The sequence below is a fragment of the Stomoxys calcitrans genome, chromosome 4 (genome assembly GCF_963082655.1).
Source record: "Stomoxys calcitrans chromosome 4, idStoCalc2.1, whole genome shotgun sequence".
In the NCBI taxonomy this organism is placed as follows: Eukaryota; Metazoa; Arthropoda; class Insecta; order Diptera; family Muscidae; genus Stomoxys; species Stomoxys calcitrans.
The window spans coordinates 183,793,099-183,820,028 of NC_081555.1; the positions used below are offsets into that span (position 1 = coordinate 183,793,099).

General features: G+C 38.3%; 1 protein-coding gene across 4 annotated transcripts; it reads left to right on the forward strand.

Annotated features, from left to right (window-relative positions):
• Positions 1-15,469: 15,469 nt before the first annotated feature.
• On the forward strand, positions 15,470-25,084 carry LOC131997188 (uncharacterized). Of its 4 annotated transcripts, none has more exons than XM_059367704.1 (3): positions 15,470-15,793; positions 15,893-16,036; positions 23,839-25,084. In XM_059367704.1, exons 2-3 carry the CDS (start codon positions 16,017-16,019, stop codon positions 24,701-24,703), a joined length of 885 nt encoding a protein of 294 aa, XP_059223687.1. In that variant the 5' UTR covers positions 15,470-15,793; positions 15,893-16,016; the 3' UTR covers positions 24,704-25,084. The 4 variants fall into 4 exon arrangements, with proteins under 4 accessions (XP_059223687.1, XP_059223689.1, XP_059223688.1 ...); XM_059367706.1 differs by having other exon boundaries at positions 15,470-15,750; XM_059367705.1 differs by lacking the exon at positions 15,470-15,793 and having other exon boundaries at positions 15,805-16,036.
• Positions 25,085-26,930: the final 1,846 nt, after the last annotated feature.

Below are 26,930 nucleotides of genomic sequence, written 5' to 3' on the forward strand. Positions count from 1 at the left end.
GATGATGGAGATGGTTATGGCGTTGCCAATGAAATATGCCTCTGATGGGAAGTTATGAACTTTTTCTATTAACCCCATTGTCCGTCGCTGATGTCGGCGAGTTGTCTGCCATGGTGATACTGACTGTTGGTGGCTGTTGTATGTCACTTCATCATCATTCACACATTCTGAATAATTTGATATTGTTGAACAAGGCCATCACTGGCATTTGAATGATGATGTTTTATTACAAAGTACTTGGTGTATAAAGCACTACATAAAAGTAGTTCTTAAGAAGCTGATAGTTTGGCTGTTTCATTTTGTTTTTGAATAGATATTAAATTTGAAGCAAATGTTTAATCTGTTAATTGGTTTTCATTTTCTGGTCAAAGAAGATAACAGTTCAGCAACTCTTAGATTTCATTGTTTGTAACATCCAGAAGGAAGAGAGATATGTTCATGTATGGATCTACTCAGGATCACCATGTCCGTACGTCTGTCCGTCATGTTAATTTTTAGTAAAATTACAAATCGGAATTTCCATCCGATCGTCTTGAAATTTAGCCCAGACTTTTTCTTTGGGCTAAACACGAAGCCTATTAAAACTGGAAGAACGAGTTCGAATTTGGATATAGCTCTTATATGTATGTTCGTTGGTAGGTAAAATATGGGACTTATTCGGACTAATATAATAACAATGTGGTCATTTGCAATAATGTGGTCGATTTTCTCATGTATTGTAATATAGCCTTATGACTTATTGTAATCGATTTTGATGAAATTCCGCAGAGGCATTTAGATTATTATTTCATAGTGAATTTCGTGCAGGGTTGAAAAAAGTGATAAGTGGTAAATTTCGTAATGATTGGGTAACAAATGGGACCTGCAACATGATTACAAACAAGTAAAAGCGTGCTAAGTTCGGCCGGGCCGAATCTTATATACCCTCCACCATGGATCGCATTTCTCGAGTTCTTTTCCCGGTATCTCTTCTTAGGCAAAACAGGATATAAGAAAAGATTTGCTCTGCCATTAGAGCGATATCAAGATATGGTCCGGTTTGGACCACAATTAAATTATATGTTCGAGACCTGTGTAAAATGTTAGCCAATTCGAATAAGAATTGCGCACTCTAGAGGCTCAAGAAGTCAAGACCCTAGATCGGTTTATATGGCAGCTACATCAAAACATTTCACCGCTGCCGTTATTTTTGAAAAAATATTGGCCAATTGTGAGGGAGCTTTCAATTTTATGTACTTACAGTGAGTGTAAAAATAAAGTGTACTTGACCATTTGTTTTGTTTGTTTAAGCATTTAAATTTACGATTTTATTGAACATTGCAAGATATATGTCCCGATAGTGACTAGGGGCCACACATCACACCTCACCTGTTTTACTGTTCAGCCAGGTCCACTCGTCTCAGGCATAGATCCCGGTGGACGCAGCCCATCTTAGTCGCAGAGTTCCTTGGTCTAGACACTCAACAGAGTCAAGCAGACGAAAGATCGAACATATCACACTGCTACAACAACAACAAAACTTGTGTATGAGACAACTTAGAAGCTCGCTTTGGCAATGAATATCTTAAACTTTCAACATATAAATGAACCAGCTGCGATTCGCTGCACAATATTTTAAGAAAAAATCTCCCTCATACCTTGCTTTCGTTTTGTTTGGTCATTTCAAGTCAATGACCACAGGCTGTCTGGAAAGGATCACATGGTAAATGACAGTTAAATACTTTTTATATTAAAGTTGAGGATAATTATTTATGAATTGGTCCATTCGCTGAGGAAGACTGTGATATAGTAGCCGCCATCAGATGGCTGGTGGCTATTGTGTGATTTGGAAGTGGAAGTTTCAAAGCAATAACCCACAATCAATGAGAGTGGTTAGTAAGTGAAGAGTTTACTTTGGAAGGGAATGAATGAAGAATATCAGACCACCATCAAAAGGAGAATCAATGAAATTGGCAAAGTTTCTTCGTTCTATTCGTCCTCTGATAAATAGATGTTCATGAAAATAAATAACTCAACTTCAGGGTTTTGTGGAGAATGGTTGTAGGCGACAATCTCTGTCTAATGGAGGGTAATAAAGTGGTTGAAATAAAAGCACACTTAAGTTCTTTCCCTCTCTGTGAAGTTTTTGTCTATGTTCCAGTGGCGGAGGCGTTAGTTTTATCCTCTTCGCCATGGTCTATAAACTACAACTGGCTGTCTAAGCAATTTTATCTGTTGCAACTGTAGCACGTATGACAAAGTTTGCTGCCCTCTTCTCTTTCGAAAACCACACAGATTCCAAAAGACATTATTATTGCATTTTTCCGCAATAGACCCCAGGAGGAGGTGAGAGGAGGACGGACGCCACTTCATCCATTTGCAACGTATTTCCATTGCTGTGCGATTTTTGGAGTGGGTGTTTTCATTTTCGAAAGTTAAGTCGTCACTTGAACTGGCTCTCAAAGACCTGCTACAAATAATTAAAGCAATAAACTTGTAAACTGTTCAACAAACACTTGGAAACACAGAAGCAACCACAACAGCAAACAACTTGAGAGGAGCATCTTTTTTCTTTTTTTTGTTTCATTTCGTTTTGGGGAAACCATAGCCCAGAACATACAGCAGCCACACGTAGATGTTGGTGTAAGCCAAAAGCAATAACTTGTGCTGCTGCTGCTGCTGCCAACATTCAATTGGCCCCTCAGGCCTCAATGCCAGCGCCGAGCAGAGGCCAGGAAATAGTATCGAGTGGCAGTGGTAGTGGTATTGGAAATGGTAGCAGAGCATTGGAAAAAGGATAATATAACGAACGAGCATTTATTGTTTCTCTGGTCGACTGATATGGGTACACAAAGCTAAAGTGTGAGGGTGTTGTCAAATTGTGTTGTCAATTGGCTCAGCAACATGTTGTTGATGTTCCTTATGTTGTGCAGCTTGTAAAGTGTCCTTACAGCAGCAGCATACAAATCATTGATTTTGCTTTCCTTGCTGCGCGTCTTGAATGGCCATGTAGTGCCAATATCTTCATCTTCGTCCCAGCAAAATCGAACATTAGTTTTAAGCTGGAAGCAGTGCACAGCTCAAGCGATTATTTTCTCTGGGTTTATTTATCTACTACAAGAAAATTATGTGTATTCCTATTTATGATTTCATCTTTAACCATCTTCCAAACTTTGCCCTGTTGAACAGGGTTTGACAAATGTTTGGCCCAGAAACGAAGGCGATTGATGTTGGAAGAAACCAGTTCATATTTGGATGTAGATTCCCTCTACTATATAAAAGGCAAAATGTATTTTTCTGTCCGTATGTCTGTCTGCTTGTTTGTTTAGTTCATATCAGGATTCACTAATAGAAGGTTAGGTCACATGCAAAAACACAAAGTGGATAGGCCCCATAAACATCATTAAGGATGTCAAATCTGACGATTGAAAATGTCATCATATAGGAGAAAACGTAAACAAAGAATGAATGTAAAAAGAGAACAAGTTGACATCCTCAATGCCAAGTACTGCCAAATATTAAAAAAAAAGTATATCGGCTGATCGCTTGGCTTAACCTTATTCAGTGAATCCTGAGTTCATATTTGTATTTTTTGTTTATTCGATTAATCGTTTATTTTAAAATTCAAGTTCAACGATTAATCGATCAAGACCGAAAGAGGTTGTCGATTAATCGTTTTAATCGATAATAAAACTAAACAGAATTTTTTTTGAGATTTTATCCTTCAAATATTTCACATATTTGTATGTCTATTTTAATCGATCGGCTTTATTTGATCTCTCTCTCTCTCTCTTAGAACTAAAATGAAAACTTTTGCTCAAAAAGTTCCCAAATGATCGAATAATACAATTCATATGTTTTTAAGCATTTTTAACGTCAAAACAATCAATCAATTAACCATTTTTAATTATTCGATTATTGTTTGTTTGAAAATATTTAATTTTCAATTGTTCGATTATTTGAAAGAAAGTCACGAATAATCGATTAACCGATTGTACACTCTAGTCCATACAGACTCAAAAACGGTTGAACCGAATTTCACACATTATGTAGTATAGTCTGGAAAGGAAAATAGACTATAAAATTTTTTGGGAGAAGGTAGGAAAAGCACCACATTAATTGAAAAGTGGACCAGTCGATACATTATCTAATATAATAATATGATCCCCAATATAAAAGAAATTAACCCCAAATTTTTGTAAATAACGCCCAAATCAAAAATGAAATAAACCCAATGTTTTGGGTGACCAAAGTCATGAGATCGATCTGAGCAAAAGGACCGAAGCCACTTGTATTCAGTGTCACATCTTGGCAAGGGAGTGCCATAATGCCACAACACCTAAAAGTGAAACAAAGGAACTAGACTTTTAAGCTGTTTTTTGGGCTTAATCGTAAGGAGGGCGGAAAAGCACCACCTTGAATGAAAAGTGGACCGATCGATACATTAACAATACCCGACTTAATAGAAAAAAATTCCAAAATTTTGGAAATAACTCCCAAATAAAAAATGAAATAAACCCCAATGTCTTGGGTTAAACAACGCCCAATATTAAATTCAATTCACTCAAATTCATTTATTACATATGAAAAACCTTCACAAAAAGTATTATAAATAAGAAACGTTCATCAGAAAAAAATTATTAAAAAGAATAGCATTGTATCGTCAACTAATTGACCAACCGGGCACTGAATTTGTTCTGCATTGTTAGCTAGTGCGTGCGCCTGCAGCTTCAGCGGTGATCAGTCATAATGCCCAATTGAAAAAAATGTACTTGATGGTCCAAGCGCCTCAATCTCTTGCGCTCATTCTAAAATCTCTGAAACCAAGTTTCGAGGTGTCTCCCACCACTTGATCTTTCCATCGGGATTTTGATCGTCCTGCTTTGTAGTCAGCAAAGAGATGACTGGTGTTGATTTGTCCTTCTCTGGTCTTTTCCAGGATTTGGCGCAGTGTGAATATCTGGTCTAGGGTGGATTAACCAGGTCAACCGCCGCCATCGTCGGAAACTAGCAGTTGGGTAAAATGTTCTTTCCATATCCTCAGAACCCTATCAGTGTCAGTTACCAGATTTCCTTCTTTGTGTCTGCAGGAGGATGTGCCTGCACCAAAGCCATAGGTTTGATGTTTAATTCTTTGGTAGAATTTCCAGACTTCATTCTGACTCCCGTACATCCCAATTCGCTCACACTCACATCTTTTCAATTTCTTTTTCTTTCTGCGGAATAGACGTTTCTCCTCTCTCCTTTTCTCCCGATATCTCTCCTTCGTCTGGCGCGTTGCAACTGATTGCAGGATTGGTTTGCCACTTTTGTACTTATCTTTGTATAGAAAGGATTAAACAATGATCTAAAGCCGGGCAATATCCTGCAATGGAATCTAAACTGCGCCATTATATAATCGGAACAAGGAGTGCTTTCATCAAGCAGTTGGATAGTCGAGTGGAGTATGCCGTTGCCATATGTTGTGTTTGCAGCTTTTCAATGTCCAGCTTCTTTGTAGTGTCGGATCGTACTTTCCGCTTCATGCTCAAACGAGTGCGAACCTTTGCTGCAATAAGGCAATGACCCGAATCTATATTCGCTCCATGGGTCGATCGCACATCTAACACTTTGGATGAATGCATTCCATCTATCACAACGTGATCAATTTGGTTCCTCGTATTTTGATCGGGTGACAGCAATGTGGCTTTGTGAATATTTTTATACCCATCACCATAGGATAGGGGCTATATTAATTTAGTCATTCTGTTTGCAACACATCGAAATATCAATTTCCGACCCTACAAAGTATATATTGGATTGCCCAAAAAGTTATTGTCGGTAATATAGTCGGCGTTGACAAATTTTTTCAACGGCTTGTGACTCTGTAATTGCATTCTTTCTTCTGTCAGTTATCAGCTGTTACTTTTAGCTTGCTTTAGAAAAAAAGTGCGCGAAATTTTGTTTACATTTGTTTGTTTGGCGTCAATTTTAATATGGGTACCACATGTATTGAAAGAAATTCATTTAACAAACCGAATCAACGCTTGTGATATGCACCTTAAACGCAATGAATTCGATCCGTTTTTAAAACGAATCATAACTGGAGATGAAAAATGGATTGTTTACAACAACGTTAGTCGAAAACGATCATGGTCCAAGCATGGTGAACCAGCTCAAACCACTTCAAAGGCTGATATCGACCAAAAGAAGGTTATGCTGTCTGTTTGGTGGGATTGGAAGGGTGTGGTATATTTTGAGCTGCTTCCAAGGAACCAAACTATTAATTCGGATGTTTACTGTCAACAATTGGACAAATTGAATACAGCCATCAAGGAGAAGCGACCAGAATTGGTCAATGGTAAAGGTGTCATATACCACCAGGACAACGTTAGACCGCACACATCTTTGGTCACTCGCCAAAAACTGAGTGAGCTTGGCTGGGAACTTTTGATGCATCCACCATATAGCCCTGACACCCTGCACCATCAGACTACCATTTATTTCGATCTTTGCAGAACTCCTTAAATGGTAAAACTTTCGGCAATGATGAGGCTATAAAATCGCACTTGGTTCAGTTTTTTGCAGATAAAGGCCAGAAGTTCTATGAGCGTGGAATACTAAATTTGCCAGGAAGATGCCAAAAGGTTATCGAACAAAATCTAAGTTTTACTAAAAATGCATTTACTTTCTTTTAAAAAATCCGCAATTACTTTTTAGGCAACCCAATATATTTCGGAACGTCTTAAAATTCTAGACGTTTTAACGATATTCGTGTGTCTGTCCGTCCGTCTGTTGTAATCACTCTAGAGCTTTAAAAAATTGAGATATTGAGCTGAAATTTGGGATATTGAGCTGAAGTTATCCAATTTTCATGTGCTAAGTTTTTTAACAAATTTTTTGGCACATTCCACTCTCTTATGACCGTTGGAATTCCTAGTGAATTTTATGAAAATCGGTTTAGATTAGGATATAGCTTCTAAAGGTTGTTTTTTAAAGAGCTATAGGAAAGTTTTTCAAAAAGCAACACATCAAAATCAGAAAAATTCATGAAATCTTTATTTGAATCGATAGTACTGTCCATATAATTTAATATTTGAAGATTATTTCATGCAAATGTTGACCGTGACTGCGCATCAAATGGTCCATCCGCTTAGTCCCATTTTGGCATACTCTTTCCAACATTTCGGCCGGTATCTCACGAATAAATGCTTCAACGTTGTCTTCCAATGCGTCAATTAAGCTTTAACTTTGCCCAACAAAAAATAGCCTAAAGGCGTTAAATCGCTAGATCTAGGCGGCCAATTGACCGGTTCCGAAAGTGAAATAAAATGTTTCCCGAACTTGCCTCTCAAAAAGTCCATTGTTTTGCATGCTGTGTGGCATGTGGCACCGTCTTGTTGAAACCGCATGTCATGCAAGTCAAGTTCTTGCATTTTTGATATAATCTCATGGTAGCGCTCACCATTCACAGTTACGTTACGATTCGCATCATCTTTGAAGAAGTACGGTCCAATGATGCCACCAACCCATAAACCGCACCAAACTGTAACTTTTTTTGGATGCATTGACAGCTCTTGCTATGCTTCTGGCTCATCTTCACTCCAAAATCGACAATTCTGCTTATTTATGTACCCATTGAGCCAAAAATGAGCTTTGTCGATGGAATGGAAGAAGCGCGCGATAAACTTTCTTAAAAGAGCAGGCTTTTGATAATAAAATTAATTAATTTGCAAGCGTTGTTCGATTCATGGTTAAGTTATTGACCAAACTGAAGGTGTTTGACAGTGAAACAGAACACGAAACGTGCGTGAGCTTTTTAAACCAGTGTTGCTAAAGAGATAATAGCTAAACGCGTCGCTTGATTTGCACTTATAGAGCTGTTGTTATTAGAATTTTTAACCGATTTTCCTTTATTTCCTACTCATTCACAATAAGAAATAAGAATCAGTATTAGATATCGCTTCCATAAATCGAACGCTTCAAAACCAATGATTCAAAGGCGACCAAAGTCATGAGATCGATCTGGTCAAAAGGACCAATGCCACTTGAATTCAGTGTCACATCTTGACAAGGGAGTGCCGTAATGCCTCCAGGCCTAAAAGTGGAACATAAAGTGCGACAAAACCACTGTTAGATAAATCTGTTAAAGGTCTTAAGGACTCTTACAGGTACCACTTCATCGTAAAGAAAGTTGGATGGATGGATTTTATTCCGCTCATATCTTGTCCCGATGTTAAATGAAATGAGTTCTATTGAAGTGTATTTATTGCAGTCTAGTTTTTGAGATGTTGTTCCAACTTGAGGTGGTGCTTTTTGTGCGACCCTGTAAAACCATTTACATGTATAAAAAGTGGTTACACACAAAATATTATTAGAGATTATTATTCTAGAATGAAATACACTCACACACACACATACACACACACACCACACTTTCGCTCACTTTATTCTCCGAGACAAATTGCTACAAGGTTCACAGCTTAAGGCAGTATTCTTTAGGAGGGCAATCTTCGTACATACACATGTACTCTTGTTGTTTTTTTCCCCATTCAAATTCACTTGCAAGTATGTTTCGCATGCAAAAACACAATTTCGCACATATATCTTATCAAGATCCTTACAAACATTTATGGATTTGCACAATTGTAGTTGTCGGTTGCCTACGTACATATGTACGGGTATGTATGTAATTATGTATGTGTTTAAAATGCATACATATGTAAATGCATTTTATGGCCACTTTGAGCGATTAAACCATAAAAATGCAATGATTGAATTCCTGTTTTACAAAAAAATCAGAAAAAGAGGGTGGTTGGTCCTGCTTTGCCTTGGGTTTATTCGAACCTTGAACATGTAGTAACAGGTCCTTGCACAAAGCTATGAGCATTGGAGAGATTTTGATTGGCCGAGTGAATGTACATACACATGTGTGCATTTTTAGTGTGAGTGTTTGAGTATGCCATGTGACAGAAACATAAGTAGAAATTTATTGAAATGTAAATATGAATGCATATGGTCGGACGAAAGGGGAAGTGTTTGCAATGCAACAATTCAACAACACATATTTCAAATCAATTTGAAATTTGCATTTGGTTTAGCTTAGGATCAGATGGGGAAAGTTGATAAGCTACACTCGTGTCTCAATTTGCGCCATAAATGGCATTGGTTGAAGAAAGCATCATTTCGCTTCAATAGTTGCCATAAAAAATTCATTGACATATCCTAACCTAATTTCCGGTTTCAATACCGTTACCAATAATTTCGTTGGCAGTTACGCAGCTCATATACAATTTTTTGTGCGTAACAGGATGAAATAGGCAATACGAAATTGTTTCTAGCAACTACGTGTTGTGGTATCTTTAGCTAGCTTTACTTTTCCATTGCAAAATAATTCGATCATAAAAATCTCGTCTCGAAAGAGAAATAATATGAGAATTATAAAATAATGATATTCGCCTTAACCGGCAAAAAACTTGAAAAAGAACCAAGTAAGAGCGTGCTAAGTTCGACCAGGCCGAATCTTATATACCCTCCACCATGGATCGCATTTGTCGAGTTCTATGCGCGGTATCCCTTTTTAAGCAAACACAAGATTATTGAATAAGAACTGTTATGCTATTGGAGCAATATTAAGTTATAGTCCGATTTGGACTATAAATGAATGCTGAACATTGTAGAAGTCATTGTGTAATTTTTCAGTTCATTCGGATAAGAATTGCGCCTTGTAGGGGCTCAAGAAGCAAAAATCGGGAGATAGGTTTATATAAGAGCTGTATCAAGCTACTGATTAATTCAGACCATATTAGACACGTATGTTGAAGATCATGAGAAAAGCCGTTGTACAAAATTTCTTCCAAATTGGATGAGAATTGCGCCCTTAAGAGGCTCAAGAAGTCAAGATCCCAGATCGGTTTATATGGCAGCTATATCAGGTTATGTACTGATTTACGCCATACTTAGCACTGTTATTGGAAGTCATAACAAAACACCTCATGCAAATTTTCAGCCAAATCGAATGAGAATTGCGTGCTCTAGAATTCAAGATCCAAGATCAGTTTATATGACAGCTATACCATATTATGAACCGATTTGAATCGCACTTAACACAGGTGTTGGAAGTGATACCACGTGCAAAATTTCAGAGCCCTCTAGAGGATCAAGAGGTGAAGACCCAAGAATGGTTTATATGGCAGCTATATCAAACCATAGACCGATTTGACCCATTTACAATCCCAACCGACCTACACTAACAAAAAGTATTTGTGCAAAATTTCAAGCGGCTAGCTTTACTGCTTCCAAAGTTAGCGTGCTTTCGACCGACAGACGGACGGATTGACAGACGGACGGACATGGCTAGATTGAATTAAAATGTCATGAGGATCATGAATATATGTGTTTTATGGGTCTCAGACGCATATTTCGAGGTGTTACAAAGAGAATGACGAAATAAGCATACCCCCATCCACCCATGGTGGAGGGTATAAAAAAGTTTTATTTCAGTACATATGATTAAAAATCTGGCAAACTCATGTATCGGTGTTTCTGTATTGATGTTATTAACTTTTTTTGGTTGAAAAAAGATTAAGGTACAAAAAATTAAAAACAATTATTTTTAATTTTTTTTGTTTTTGTGTGCAATTTGCAGCAGTTTAAATGTTGTTTTAATACATACATCCATAGTCATTCCGTTTGTGACACCTCGAAATATTGATCTGCGACGCTTTAAGGTGTATTGTTCTGAGTAGAACTAGCAATGTCCTTCCGTCTGCCTGTCTGTCTGCAGAAAACACGATAGAGGTCGAATGAATGTAAGGTGTCTATATTCTTGAAAGTCTTAATGTTCTAAGTCGATCCACCAATATCCTTCCGTCTGCCCGTCTGTCTGCAGAAAACACGATAGAGTTCGAATGATTAAGGCTGGAAGATTGCAAATGAGCCATACTGGTTCAGAATTGGATGTAGGACCCATATAAACCGAACCATCGAATTTAACTCTTGAGCCCCTAAAGGGAGCAATTATTTTCCGATTTGGCTATTATTTTCTACAATGACTTTTCCTACGACCTTCTAACATCTGCGCCATGCATGATCTAAATCGGTCTATTACCTGGGGTAACTCCCATATATCTCGTGGAGTAGCAGGTGGGCTTAGATGATTCATACATTAAAACAATCACAAGACAACACAGTAATGTATAACAACAAATCTAGCGCGAGGCCCCTTAAATCCCTCAAGTTCCTGTCCATGGAAGTAAATTTTGTTTCTTTTTTTGCATTTTTAATATAAGCTACTTTAACATAAATGTTTTCTACAAAGTTTGTGGAAAGGTCACAATGTTTTTTTGGCTAATAGATACCACTATCAAAAAATAACGCAAATAGTTGTTCACTAAATTCACATAAAATTTATAGATTTTTGATAATGAACAAACAAGTAAAAAGGCGATAAGTTCGGCCGGGCCGAATTTTGGATACCCACCAACTTGGGTATATATATATAAACCACCTTTCTTCAAAATCCGGTGAAAATTGCATTCCTAATATCCCATAGCAGTTATATCGAAATATGTTCCGATATGGACCAAATACTAATAAGTACCAGTCATTGTTCAATTGTGTATAACAAAATGTTGGTTTTTTTAGTAGCTATATCTAAAAATAAACCGATCTGAACCATATACGACACGGATGTCGAAAGCCTAACATAAGTCACTGTGTCAAATTTCAGTGAAATCGGATTATAAATGTGCCTTTTATGGGGCCAAGAATTTAAATCAAGAGATCGGTCTATATGGCAGCTATATCCAAATCTGAACCGATCTGAGCCAAATTGGTGAAGGATGTCGAAAGGCCTAACACAACTCACTATCCCAAATTTTAGCAAAATCAGATAATAAATGAGGCTTTTATGGGCCTAAGACCCTAAATCGGCCGATCGGTCTATATGGGGGCTATATCCAAATCTGAACTGATCTGAGCCATATTGACGAAGGATGTCGAAGGGCCTAACACAACTCACTGTCCCAAATTTCAACATAATCGGATAATAAATGTGGCTTTTATGGGCCTAAGACCCTAAATCTCAGGATCGGTCTATATGGCAGCTATATCCAAATCTGGACCGATCTGAGCCAAATTAACGATGGATATCGAAGGGCCCAACTCAACTCACAGTCCCAAATTTAAGCAAAATCGGATAATAAATGTCGCTTTTATGGGCCTGAGACCCTAAATCACAGGATTGGTCTATACGACAGCTATATCCAAATCTGAACCGATCTGAGCCAAATTGGGGAAGGATGTCGAAAGGCCTAACACAACTCACTATCCCAAATTTCAGCAAAATCAGATAATAACTGAGGCTTTTATGGGCCTAAGACCCTAAATCGGCCGATCGGTCTATATGGGGGCTATATCAAGATATAGTCCGATATAGCTCATATTCGAACTTAACCTGCTTATAGACAAAAAAAGAATCTGTGCAAAGTTTTAGCTCAATATCTCTATTTTTATAGGCTGTAGAGTGATTTCAACAGACAGACGGACGGACATGGCCAGATCGTCTTAGATTTTTATGCTGATCAAGAACATATATACTTTATAGGGTCGGAGATCGATATTTTGATGTGTTGAAATCGGAATGACAAAATGAATATACCCTCATCCTTCGGTGGTGGGTATAAAAAAAACGCAAATAGTTGTTCAGTTAATTCACATAAAATTTATAGACTTTTTGGCGATGAACAAAAAACACACGTTAATGCTAGGTGCGCTCCGGCTGAAACATATGTCGTGTTTGACAGCTAACAGCTGTTGTAGAATCGATATTTAAGGTCAGTGGAATGTTAGTGATCCACTGAGATCCTTTTTTTCCGATAATAACAAGTTAAAAAATAAGTTTTGAGGCGCTAGATTGGCGATTTTGCCCACAGTACATCGCCACTATCGGGTATCACCTATGCACATTATCAGATCAGCACATTATGAAGATCTGGGTACCCTCACTCTTATGTATTACTATTTGTGAAATCTAAGTGTTTTCACTCTGCTTTATTTTAGGTCAGCGTGTCCGTCTAATATGCCTAAAGCGTTATTTTGTGGAAATTAATCCGTAATGTGGTGCAAAATATGACCAAGCAATAGTTTTCTTGCATTAAAACAAAACAATATTCAATTCCTTCAATGTCACCCTGTAACATAAAGCAAGCCGTATATTTCGCTTAGGTCATGTCAATGCATTTATGGGAACGAAAATTTTGTTTGAGGTGCATACCGGCCTTAAGTGGAGTACCCACCTTAAACAAAAGTTTCGGTTACAGCCAAGACAATCTGTCTTCACTGGAAAAGAGTATAGACTTCAAGACGGCGACAAACATCGATTTATAATTTTGGCCGAATTTTAATCATTTTTGGCCATAAACCACATATATGCTGAAATAAAACGTTTTAATTATACCCTTCACCATAGGATCGGGGGTGTACTAATTTCGTCATTCCGTTTACAACACTTCGAAATAGGCTTCTAATACCCATATAGTATATATATTCATGAATGTCATGACATTTTAAGTCGATCTAGCCATGTCCGTCCGTCCGTCTGTCTAAAGCACGCTAACTTTCGAAGGAGTAATCCGCTTGAAATTCTGCACAAATACTTCTAATTAATGTAGGTCAGTTGGGATTATAAATGGGCCAAATTGGTCCATGTTTTGATATAGCTGCCATTTAAATCGACCTTGGGTCTTGACTTCTTGAGCTTCTAAAGGGCGCAATTCTTATTCGATTAGGCTGAAATTTTGCACGAAATGTTCTGGCATGACTTTCAATATTTGTGCCAAGTATAGTCTATATCAGTCCATAACCTGATATAGCTACCGGACGCAATTCTTATCCGATTAGGTTGAAATTTTTTATTTTGACTTTCAACAACTGTATTAAGTATAGTCTAAATCAGTCTATATCCTGATATAGCCGCCATATTAATCGATCTTCCGATTAGACTTCTTGGGCTTCTGGAGGACGAAATTCTTATCCAATATGGTTGAAATTTTGCATATGCCGTTTTGTTATGACTTCCAACAACTGTTCTAAGTATGGTCTAAACTGGTATATAACCTGATATAGCTGCCATATATACCGATCTCCCAATTTGACTTTTTGAGCCTCTGGAGAGCGCAATTAAAACTCGATAAGCCTGACATTTTGGAGGTGGTGTTTTCGCTTGGAATATGTCAATGCATTTCTTATAGAAATCAAATTTTCGCCAGAGGTGCATATTGCCCATTAAGTGGTAACCCACCAGAAGGTTTACATTTCCAGAGGTCACACAGAGGTTTGCGTAAGTTTTGTCAGCAGCTGTTATGCGAGACCTTAGTGTTTGTGCATATTTTTCATGGGTTCATGTGGTTGCACTCTACCATAAATAACAAAGCAAACTATTGGAAGAAATGGAAAAACCAGAACTAAATCTCGTCATTTATGCAAATTTCTTGGTATCTGCACATAGTGTCCTCCAGTCGCAAAGTTATCGAATATGGAATGGTTTTGTATGCATTGGAATACATTCGAAACGCATGTCTTGATTTTTAAAGCTTCATGAAGACCTTTAAATCACATGTGGCCAAGCGTTTTTGTGTGAAAACTATTAACGGTAGAAAAGTCTGCTTGAACTTTTCCACCACTATTCATTTCGCTAAGAAATTAAAATGAATTATGGTGTGACTGTATTTAACGACTTTCTTATCTAAGAGATAATTCAAGGAAATATTTATTCTTTGAGTTGATCCAAGAAGGTGGCAATGGTTGATGTCACAAATATTGGGGAAAGGAATATACCATACACCTATATTGGATGTATATCCACCATTATCGAAAATTTCCCATCGAATTAAGGAACGTTATTGGTATACATGGTTAAATGGCTGGACTTCAAAAGCCGTATGTGAACAAACAAAGCATCTATGGGATAAACACTCGAAATCGAACATAGATAGTTTGTTGTCAATGGAAAAGCAAATATGAGTATATTTATTCGAACTATAACAGGGCATAATAAAGTATGTAACCATATGTCTCATATTGGTATTGCAAATGATGACATCTGTCGGTAGTGTCATGAGATCGACGCATCGTAGGACAGCTTTCCCTTTCTTTGCCAATGCCCTGCTTTATGTCAAAGTGGAAACCGGACATTGGGTTCCTTTTACTTTCAGACACCAAAAGAACTGAGAGGCGAAAGTCCCTGCAGGATCAAGGCGTTTGCCTTTTCATCCGGATTGCAGAAGAAAGAACGTTAACGGAGGTTAGCTTTGTGAAGTAAATTCATTGGAAGGAGAAGAGGGAAGATGAGGAATCACAATGGGCCTTAGTCTGGCCAACATGGCTGCCTAACCTAACCCTCCATACACCTTTGCCAGTATCTACTTCTAATCCAATATATTGATGAAATTTCAAACACTTTCTTATATATATCTAAAAGATCATCCTGTTAAACTTCGTTTAACAGCAACTGAATTTTATTATTAAAGAGCGTACTGAATTTGCCAAAATGAATTATATTACAATTTATAATGATTTGAAATTATTTGACCTTACCCTATTTAGAATAAGAAAGATGGGAACTCTTACATATTAGAAAAAATTAAAGCTTTTGCTCAAGCAAATTAAGAGTTCCCATGTTTGAGTTAAATTGTACTTTTGAAGTCTACACTTGCTGAATATAAATAAGAATGGCTTCCCCGCTTAAGTAGTTGTAGCTTAAGACTTACTTGGTATCACAACACCGAAGCGGTAAGAAGATAAAGGCTGCCAATAAAACTACAACAACTAAAACGTAAAACCTTCACCTTTTTTTTTGTTCTTTTCATATTGGGTTTTTTTCTGTTTTACAATCTGTGAGAATCCGAAATAATACAGTCCACTTCTATCATAGAAACCTCACGAGATTGTACATGGTCCTTACGAGCCTCCACGAGGAACTGCGAATATTAAATTTAAAAAGGAAAGAAATCTTCACGAAATTTTGGAATTTATAGGCCGAATATTACGCAAGAGTAATGAACAACAACAACAAAAGGTATGTTAAGATTTTGTTACAAGTCTATTTGATGAAGTGTGAGTTGAGGTGTTTTTGGGTCTTTTAATTGGAATACAAGGCATTTGAATATCGGTTGTTCTACGGCAACCCGAATAATTTATTTTCATTTGTCAATAATATCTGGGATTAAAAGCTCATTGCAAAAGTTCAAATAAGAATCGAATGGGCATATGCTTACCTGGTTAATACATAACTACGTCACATTATTATGTACATTATACATACATAATTTCTACTGCTGAAAGTGGTGGCTTTGCACTCTAGGTGAGAGAGCGGAGAGCGCGCTGTTAGTGCTGTACATGGTCTCAAATCAGTTGCATTTACATAGACCTCTCTTTATCTTGTTCGGCGTTGATGACTAGGGGACCTGTACGGGCACATGTCATTACAATTTCGCTTTTGTTTTATGAAGATTTTCTTAACGACTGTGCTTATTGGATAAATAATATTTTTATCGGGAATAGAGAATTGTGCCACGAGAAGTGAATATTGAAAAAGTTTAGTCTGTGAGATAGATCATATAGCATTTATTGCTAAAGTATGAATTCCCATTAATTTGAGCTTCTACGGCCTTGATTGGAGGAATATGATACACGACAGGTTGGATGTGATTGCTAATGACGAAGAGATTGGTATTAGATAGTGGCGGCCATGTGGTGTCATTTGTCTGGTCGGAATATTTAAGTACAGGCTTGGAACAGCGGTACATACATTCGTGCATATTTGTTGGCATGCATGTTGGCACGGTATTATAGTTTGTGTTGTTGGAATTTACACATTTACATGACATATGTGCGCAGCATCGATGACATTCGATGACGACGTTAATCGATTGTTGTTAGACATACCGAATAGAAGATAGGATTCGGCCGTACATAGATACAACATCTTAAGAAGCAGAGCAACCGAGAACGATCATAGGGAATGAAGGTGAGAATTACTTTATATATTATATGGTACGGTAGTTATTTACGTAATTTTGGTGAAGTTCTGGGGTGTCAAGTACCCAGGTTTGAGACGCTATAGCTGAACCTTCATATAAGATCTAGTAGTTGAAGTCTGCACTTATACTGTATTACATTGCAATTGGGAATTTAGCTGAATACACATTCTGATTTGAGACTTGATTAATGGGATTCGTGTGCTAATTAGCCCAGCATTGAACGCGTCCAGTCTCATATAAGCATAGAAAGGCTGGATTGAAAGAGGCTAAATCCTTAAACTGCCTAGCACTTATCTTAGCTGTAATTGTAATTATTATGACCACGCAAAGAGGAATGAGATGGCCACGATTTAGTATAAGCTATGTACTTTGGTATTTGTTTCTATTGAGATTTTGAGTACGTAGCACAGAGATGCGAGTTCGTTTATTTGGGACTAAGGTGGCTTGTGGAAATCAGAATGGAAATTCTGTATGTTAAACTATTATGAACGGCCATAACATTTGCATGGGGTATAGTAACGTCACATAGGAATGTATGCGAAGTGGGTCTCTTTGGATGATGTATTGGTTCTGGTTATATCAACTAGGAAATGCTTTATATTTCACATTTGTCTTTTATCCTTTTTCTATAATCGGAATGTTTATTGCGACACATAATTTATACCCAGCGTAATACACTAGCAGAAATTTCCTTGTTTACTGTGAACTTTGCGGAAAATTCACTTTAGAAAAAAAAAAAGATTGTTGTGGCTTGAATGATCTCGATATATCTAAATCCGGATCGTTTTGCATTGTAATTGAGGTGATTTAGGTGACATATACAAGCGTACATGCGTATACATGTACACACATATTACACACACACATATTGCACACACATATATTGCACACACACATATTGCACACACATATATTGCACACACCCATATTGCACACACACATATTGCACACACACATATTGCACACACACATATTGCACACACACATATTGCACACACACATATTGCACACACACATATTGCACACACACATATTGCACACACATATATTGCACACACACATATTGCACACACACATATTGCACACACACATATTGCACACATATATAGCAAATCCATCCATACACAGTTTTGACAATGGGTTTATCGATTATTCGGCCTTGAAATCGGAATTGTGTGAGATTTCGAAATACACGGGATTTGGCACGTACATGACTGAATGCCATAAACCCGGATATGGTACCTTTTATTGGGACCATTGAGGACGCCTTTGGTTATAAATTGTGTTGCTGGATATTTCATTTGCAGAGCTAAGCTTATTGAACGTGATAATTTGTAAGAGAGTCTTAATCGAGACTTTTGTGGCACGGATTCTGGTGAAATTTTACATTGGCCTCTACTATCTGGCAAGGAGCTTCTTGAGCTTGTGCCATGCAAAGGAACAAAATTATATGAACTGATTTTATAACCCCAAATCTTGGATAATTTTCGACATACAAGAGCTCACTTAGAATTTCGTTCTGGATACAGTAAACTGGTCTGACATTAAGTCAAAATAGGCCAGAACATGAGTTCAACAGGATTTATATTTTATTCTGACCAAGTGGTCACACTGTGCGCCGCGTTCGCTAATATCCCAATACAGGAACACACTATCTCCAGTTTGGAGGTCGAATTGGAGGACTTAGAGCGTAGATGGCGACGCTTGTTGGACGTCTATGAGTCTGAGATGACTTCGGAGACTTCAGTGAAGACGGAGCAGGAACGAATATCAACACATTCGAAATTCGGAAGCACGTGTAAGGCTTATAAAGAGTGCAAGGCATCTATTATGGACCTTCTTTTCATAGAAAGACAGAAATTGGCAAAATCACAAGCAGTCGAAAATAAAGGACAACAGGACGTATTGCCTGACCAGTCTGCGTATTCTTTAAAACTTCCACCTTGCGATACGGAGATATTTAGCGGGGGATATGACAAGTGGCCTAGCTTTAGAGACATGTTCTCTGCCATTTACGGTAATCACCCGAAATTGTCACCCGCTCAAAGACTGTTCCATCTGAGAGCGAAAACTCGTGGGGAGGCTAATCAGATTGTGAAGGGATTTTCTCTTACCAATTCCAACTATGAGTTGGCCTGGAAAGCTTTAAAGGAAAGATACGAAAATAAGCGTATTTTGATCAATCATCAACTTAGAAAGATCTTTGATCTTGAAATTGTTTCTTCTGAGAAAAGTAAGAGTCTACGAAGTCTTCAGTTTACCATAAACAATTGTTTGGCCATTTTGAGGTCTTATAATGTGTCAACTATTTCCTGGGATCCCATTTTGGTTTTTTGGGTTTCCTCCAAATTGCCACAAGAGACATTATCAGCTTGGGAGAGCTCGATTCAGAATCATAAGGAGATGCCAAGTTGGGATAGACTCAACGAGTTTATTTCAAACCGACTGGATCTTTTGGAATCAATTAATGATGTCCGAAGACCGAGTTCGAATACCCTAACGAACTCTCCAAAATCACAAAATTATCTCGTCAAATCAGATACTACGTATCGACCTTGTCGCATTTGTCAAGAAAACCATGCTTTACGGCAATGTTCAGAATTTAAGTCAATGTCTCTCACGGAGAAAAGAAAATTCATTTCAGATAACAAAGTATGCGAGAATTGCTTATGGTACGGACATACTGTTGCTAACTGTAGGAACAAGAAGTTGTGTCAGGAATGTAATAAGGCACATCATACGTTACTACATCCAGAGGCTACCAACGCTAGACCTCAATCTCAAGGAAACCGAAACGCCAACAAAAATCCTTCTACTTTCCACCTTGCTACGCAAGAAGAAGATGAACCATGTTCATCTCATCAAACGATGGATGAAGTACATCTGAACTTTTCGGAATCCGGACAGGGAACAATTCTTCCTACTGCATTGATTGACTTGGAATACCTGGGAAACTGCTTTACGATACGTGCATTTCTAGATCAGGGTTCTCAAGAAACATTTATAGCCAGCAGGATAATCACCCAATTGGGCATCCCGACAAGGAAATCTTTTACAAAGATATCAGGTCTCGGGGGTGCATTACTGGAAACCTCTTCAAGGGTATGCAATTTGAAATTGAAGTCTAGGAAAACTAGCTTTGCTTTACAAACTACGGCAATAGTTATCTCGAATCTAAACCATCTCATGCCATCTTCAACACACCAAATTGACGACTGGGAAGGATTGGATAAACTTGAGTTGGCGGATCCATTGTTTTATAAAACTTCAAGAGTTGATATGCTAATCGGAAGCGATATTCTTCCTTGCATTTTAAAAAATGGGGTTCAGAGGAACATTTCCGGAAATTTGTTGGCTCAGGATTCGGAGTTTGGATGGTATATAAGCGGTCCACAAAGTTCCAGATGTATAACAACATTTGCTGCTTGGGCCAGTCACTCGACAAGCTCCCTCAATGATGAAGTGAGAAAATTTTGGGAAAGTGAGGAGGTCCCGGAAGAGCCTCAAGAATCGGAAGAGGATATGGAATGCGAGAAAATTTATATTAAAACTACTGTACGGCGAGAGGACGGAAGGTACGTGGTCCGTTTACCTTTTAAGAAAGAATTTCCACAGGAAATATCGATAGGGTCATCACGAAGATCGGCCTTGGGCCAATTTTTTCGAATGGAAAGAACTTTATGGAATTCTCCAGCTCTCTCCGAAGAATATACTCGAGTTCTTGAGGAATATATTACGCTAGGTCATATGACCGCAGTCCCGGGAGACGAATTATGTGACAATTACTCATGTAGGTCATTCTATCTACCGCATCATGCGGTTGTAAAACCAGAGAGGACTTCGACGAAAGTACGAGTCGTTTTTAATGCCTCCAAGAAGACAAGTAATGGTTTGTCACTCAATGACGTACTGTATACAGGGCCGACACTTCAAAATGATTTAATGAACGTCATTCTACGATGGCGGTATTTCCAATACGTTTTTAATGGCGATATTCAAAAAATGTACCGTCAGATATTGATCGATGAACAGGATCAACAATATCAGAGATGCCTTTTCAGGAAATCCCAGACCGAACCCGTACAAGACTTTGCACTTAAAACCGTAACGTTTGGGGTTAATTGTGCACCGTACCTAGCCATCAGAACTTTGTTACAGCTCAGTACAGATTCAAAAGATAGTCATCCAGCTGCTTCCGAAATACTTAGAAATGAGATATATGTGGATGATGTTTTGTCGGGTGGCCATTCTATAGAAGAAGCCAAACATAACTTAGCGGAGCTTGTGGATCTATTGTCCTCCGCAGGATTTCCTTTGAAAAAGATAACTGCCAATCATTTTGACATTTTACAAACCGTTTCACGAGAAGATTTGTTAGATGAAGATTTTTTGAAATTTGAAGATTCCAGTGAAACAAAAACACTTGGAATCCGATGGAATGCAATGATGGATGCATTTTACTACAATGTCTACGACATTAAAATTCCTACCGAACACATTACGAAGCGATCAATTCTTTCAATCGTAGCCAAGCTGTTTGACCCTGCAGGTTGGTTAGCACCGATAATAATAACAGCAAAAATGCTTTTACAGCAACTTTGGATCGACGGTACAGACTGGGACGAGAAGGTGAAACCACAATCGCTAGAAAAATGGTATACATTTATAGGCAACTTTTCAGCTATTCCAGATATCAGGATACCTCGTTGGGTTGGATATACGCCAAGGAAGGCTATTCAAATACACGGATTCTGCGATGCATCAGAAAAGGCGTATTGCGCGTGTCTATATATTCGAGTTTTGATATCTAAGAACGAAATGTCCTCTCACCTACTGGTTTCAAAGAGCAAGGTTGCCCCATTAAAGACAATAAGTTTGCCGAGATTGGAGCTTTGTGGAGCCGTTTTATTGGCTCGTCTCTTAAAATCGACATGTGAGCATTTGAGTTTTGAACCGCAAAATATCTTCTTATGGTGTGATTCTACGATCACATTAGCCTGGTTAAGTAAACCTGCTTATCAATGGAAAACCTATGTCGCAAATAGGGTGTCTAGAATTATAGATCACGTCGGTAACGCGAGTTGGCTCCATGTGAGTAGTGGTGACAATCCTGCTGATTTGGGAACTCGAGGTTGCACTGCACTAGAGCTTAAGGAGAATAAGCTTTGGTGGCAGGGTCCTGAATGGCTTATAAAGGATATGTCCACTTGGCCACAACAACCAGTAGTACCACAACACAGTTTAGAGAAGAAAACGAATATATTTCAAACCCTCACAAAGCAGGAGGATATTTTGGAAAGATTCTCTTCATACAGTCGAGCCCTACGGGTTTTAGCTCACATGTTTCGATTTATCCGGAGGTGTCGAAAACAAGTATATTTCACAAGCTCGAGTGAACTGATCACGTCAGAAGAAATTAGTTTCGTTAAATACCGTGCTGTTATGATTGCACAACGTGCATATTTTCCAGCGGAATATAATTGTTTGACATCAGATTTACCGATTAATACAAAGAGCAGATTGTTGACGTTAAATCCATTCTTGGACAAAGGTGGACTTTTACGAGTCAACGGAAGATTATCAAATGCAGATCTAAGTTTCAATGAGAGGCACCCTATCATACTTCCTGAGAAATCTAGGTTTTGTAAATTGCTGGTTGACTTTACGCATAAGATACTAATGCATGCCGAGCATCAAAGTATGCTGCGATCTATACGTCAAGAATTCTATGTTATCCGTCTAAAGAACGCAGTAAGACATTGTATAAGAACATGTAAAATATGCACGATATATAAGCATAGGGTTCATAGCCAAATTATGGCGGCTCTACCTCCGGAAAGATGTGTATTTTCACCTCCCTTTACGAATACGGGCGTAGATTTCGCAGGACCGTTTGAGATCAAGACGTCCAAATTGCGAAATGCTAAATTGGTGAAAGGATATGCAGTGATTTTTGTTTGCTTGGCCACGCGAGCCATACACTTGGAGACGTGTTCTGCCCTCTCTTCTGAGGCATTTTTAGCCGCGTTTGACCGCTTTGTTGGTAGAAGGGGTTATCCAGCAAAAGTTTTTTCTGACAATGGCACAAATTTCGTTGGTGCAAATCGTATACTTAGGAATGAATACAAAAGTTTCTTGAAAACTGCGGAGAAAGACTTAGTAGATAAGTACAATATTCACGGGTTTTCCTGGCATTTTATTCCCCCCCAGGCACCCCATATGGGTGGATTGTGGGAAGCGGGGGTGAAAAGCGTAAAAACACATTTGAAGAAAGTGGCGGGAAATTTAAAGTTTACTTTTGAGGAGTTTTCTACTCTGTTGATACGAATTGAAGGCATTCTGAACTCACGACCCATTTCTTCTATGAGTGAAACCCCTTCCGAATTGTTGGCATTGACACCAGGGCACTTCTTGAAAGGATCCCCTTTAGTTGCAATTCCGGAGGAACATACCGACAACATTTCCTTAATTAATCGATGGCAACGCCTTAAAGTTTTACAACTTCACTTTGCCAAACGTTGGAAGAATGAGTATATTTCGGAGTTACAGAAGAGATATAAATGGAAGACTGCGCAATCGAATTTAAATGAGCACGACCTGGTTGTTATTAGGGACGATGATTTACCGCCGACAGAATGGAGACTAGGGCGTGTGGTCAGAGTATATATTGGGAAGGATTTAAAGGTTCGGGTGGCGGACGTACGCACCCAAAACGGAATTGTGACTCGTCCACTAGTTAAACTCTGCATTTTGCCAAAAAATCAATAACATCTCACACCAACTCACACTCAGTCAAAAATCTTGTAGCAATGTTATCTTAACTCTTACCATATTGTAGCTCCCAAAAATGCAAGGTCTGCCAAGACAGACATCACCTGCGGTTTTGTTTGATCTTCAACAAAATGACTGTTTTAGAACGTGTAAAGGTGGCAAAGGAGAAGGGATATTGCTTTAACTGCCTTTGTGGGTCTCATACCAGGGAATGGTGCCGTTCTCGGAATGCTTGCGCAGTGTGTAACAGAAATCACCATACAAAACTTCACGTTGATGGTACCAATGAGCCCAAAAAGCAAGCCCACTGCAACAAGCCATATTCATACCAAAAACAGTCGTCACATGAATTTTTATCATCTCGTACCCAAAGTAAAACACACAAAGCCAATTCATCGCATCAGAAACCAAAGTCTCAAGCAGAAGGATACCAAATAAGACAACGCCTTGGCGGACGGTCCAAGAAGCATGTATTTATGCCAACTGCGTTGGCACGTGCAATAACCATAGTTGGAGCAAACAAGACCCGAATTTTATTAAACTCAGGAGCAACAGAGACTGTTATATTAAAGTCATTTGTAAAAAACAATCAGTTCCAGACAACAAAAAGGAATGACAAAGAGTACTGTACGGTTAATTTACAATCGTTTCACGACAGTGCCGTCAAAATACAAATCCATGGATTGGTACAATCAAAATTTACTTCACCGCTTCCAGAAAAAGTGCAGGACAGGATACTAGAAAATACTTATAGTCACCTTCCTGATTTAGCCGATCCCCATTTCTATCATCCGGTCAGCATCGATATTATGGTTGGCAACGATGAGCTAGCGAAGGTGCTAAAGGCTGGTCTTATCCAAACAGCAAGTCATATGCCTATAGCTCAAAGCACTGTGTTTGGATGGGTGATCTCGGGGGCTAGATATTATTAATGTTGCGACATCGCAAGAGGCCCCGCCATGTTAAACTTCGTTTAACAGCAACTGAATTTTATTATTAAAGAGCGTACTGAATTTGCCAAAATGAATTATATTACAATTTATAATGATTTGAAATTATTTGACCTTACCCTATTTAGAATAAGAAAGATGGGAACTCTTACATATTAGAAAAAATTAAAGCTTTTGCTCAAGCAAATTAAGAGTTCCCATGTTTGAGTTAAATTGTACTTTTGAAGTCTACACTTGCTGAATATAAATAAGAATGGCTTCCCCGCTTAAGTAGTTGTAGCTTAAGACTTACTTGGTATCACAACACCGAAGCGGTAAGAAGATAAAGGCTGCCAATAAAACTACAACAACTAAAACGTAAAACCTTCACCTTTTTTTTTGTTCTTTTCATATTGGGTTTTTTTCTGTTTTACAATCTGTGAGAATCCGAAATAATACAGTCCACTTCTATCATAGAAACCTCACGAGATTGTACACATCCCATTCAAAATTTTGAAAGAGTCGGGATACAATTGTGGATTCACTCCAGCCCGAGTCCTTTCAACTTCTCTGGCACCAATCATTTGTAGTTTTTATATCCTCCACCATAGGATGGGGGTATACTAATTTCGTCATTATGTTTGTATCTACTGGAAATATTCGTCTGAGACCCCATAAAGTATATATTTTTGATCGTCGTGACATTTTATCTCGATCTAGTTATGTCCGTCCGTCCGCCTGTTTGTCGAAAGCACGTTAACTTTCGAAGGAGTAAGGCTAGCCGCTAGAAATTTTGCACAAATACTTCTTATTAGTGTAGGTCGTGTGGGATTGTAAATGGGCCAAATCGGTTCATGTTTTGATATAGCTGCCATATAAACCGATCTTGGGTCTTGATTTCTTGAGCCTCTATTGGGCGCAATTCTTTTCCTATTGGACTGAAATTTTACACGAGGTTGATTGTTATGATATCCAACAACTGTGCCAAGTGTGGTTTAAATCGGTCCGTAACCTGATATAGCTGCCATATAAACCGATCTTGGGTGTTGACTTCTTGAGCCTCTAGAGGGCGCTATTCTCGTCCGATTTGACTGAAATTTTGCACGTGGTGTTTTGGTATCACTTCCACCAACTGCGCTAAATGTTGTTTAAGTCGGTCTATGTTTTGATATAGCTGCCATATAAACCGATCTTGGGTCTTGACTTCTTGAGCCTTTATAGGGAGCAATTCTCATCCGATTTGACTGAAATTTTGCATGAGGAGTTTTGTTATGACTTCCAACAACTGTGCTAATTACGGCACAAATCGGTATATAACCAGATATAGCTGCCATATAAACCGATCTAGGATCTTTACTTCTTGAGCCTCTAGAGGGCGCAATTCTTATCCGATTGGGGAGAAATTTTGTACAACGGCTTCTCTCATGACCTTCAAGATACGTGTCTAATATGGTCTAAATCGATCAATAGCTTGATACAGCTCCCAAATAAAGCGATCTCCCGATTTTGCTTTCTGAGCCCCAACAAGGCGCGATTCTTATTCAATATTCTTTATTTGCCTAAAAAGAGATACCGTACATGGAACTCTACAAATGCGATCCATGGTGGAGGGTATATAAGATTCGGCCCGAACTTAGCACGCTCCTACTTTTTTCTGTTTACTGCCAAGCTTTAAGGTTATTAAAATGTTGTTTTTGCGCTACTTTTTATTTCGGTTGTTTCATTTTGTTGATGGATTTCTTCGTCCAGCTGAAACCAATAGGGTTTATTTTTATTTAGAATATAAAGCAAAACAAAAACCCTTTGGAAACCTTTGAGGCAAATTGTGTTTACTATTAATGCATTGGGCAGGCTACGAAAATGTTTCATCTTATGTCCCAAAAAGGTAACATGCTTCCACCTACTTACTAATTAATAAACTGTGCAATGGTGGAAGCATGCCTCTTTGAGACGAACATTAGATCATATTAGGGTACCTTTTTTCAAGCGCTGTAAGAAAGGTGAACCACCAACCGCCAAGATCTCTAACTCAAAAAGAACATCTAGTATCAGCAACACACACACACACATATAAAAACATATAACCCAGTAATCTTCGTTTGCCTAAGAGAAACCTTACAATGTGTGCATATTGCAGCATACATTTTTTAAGTTTCAGGTAAAATGTGGTTGCTATTAAAGCATTGGGTAGGCTATGAAGATCACGATTTCAAGCAAACCAATGTTTCAT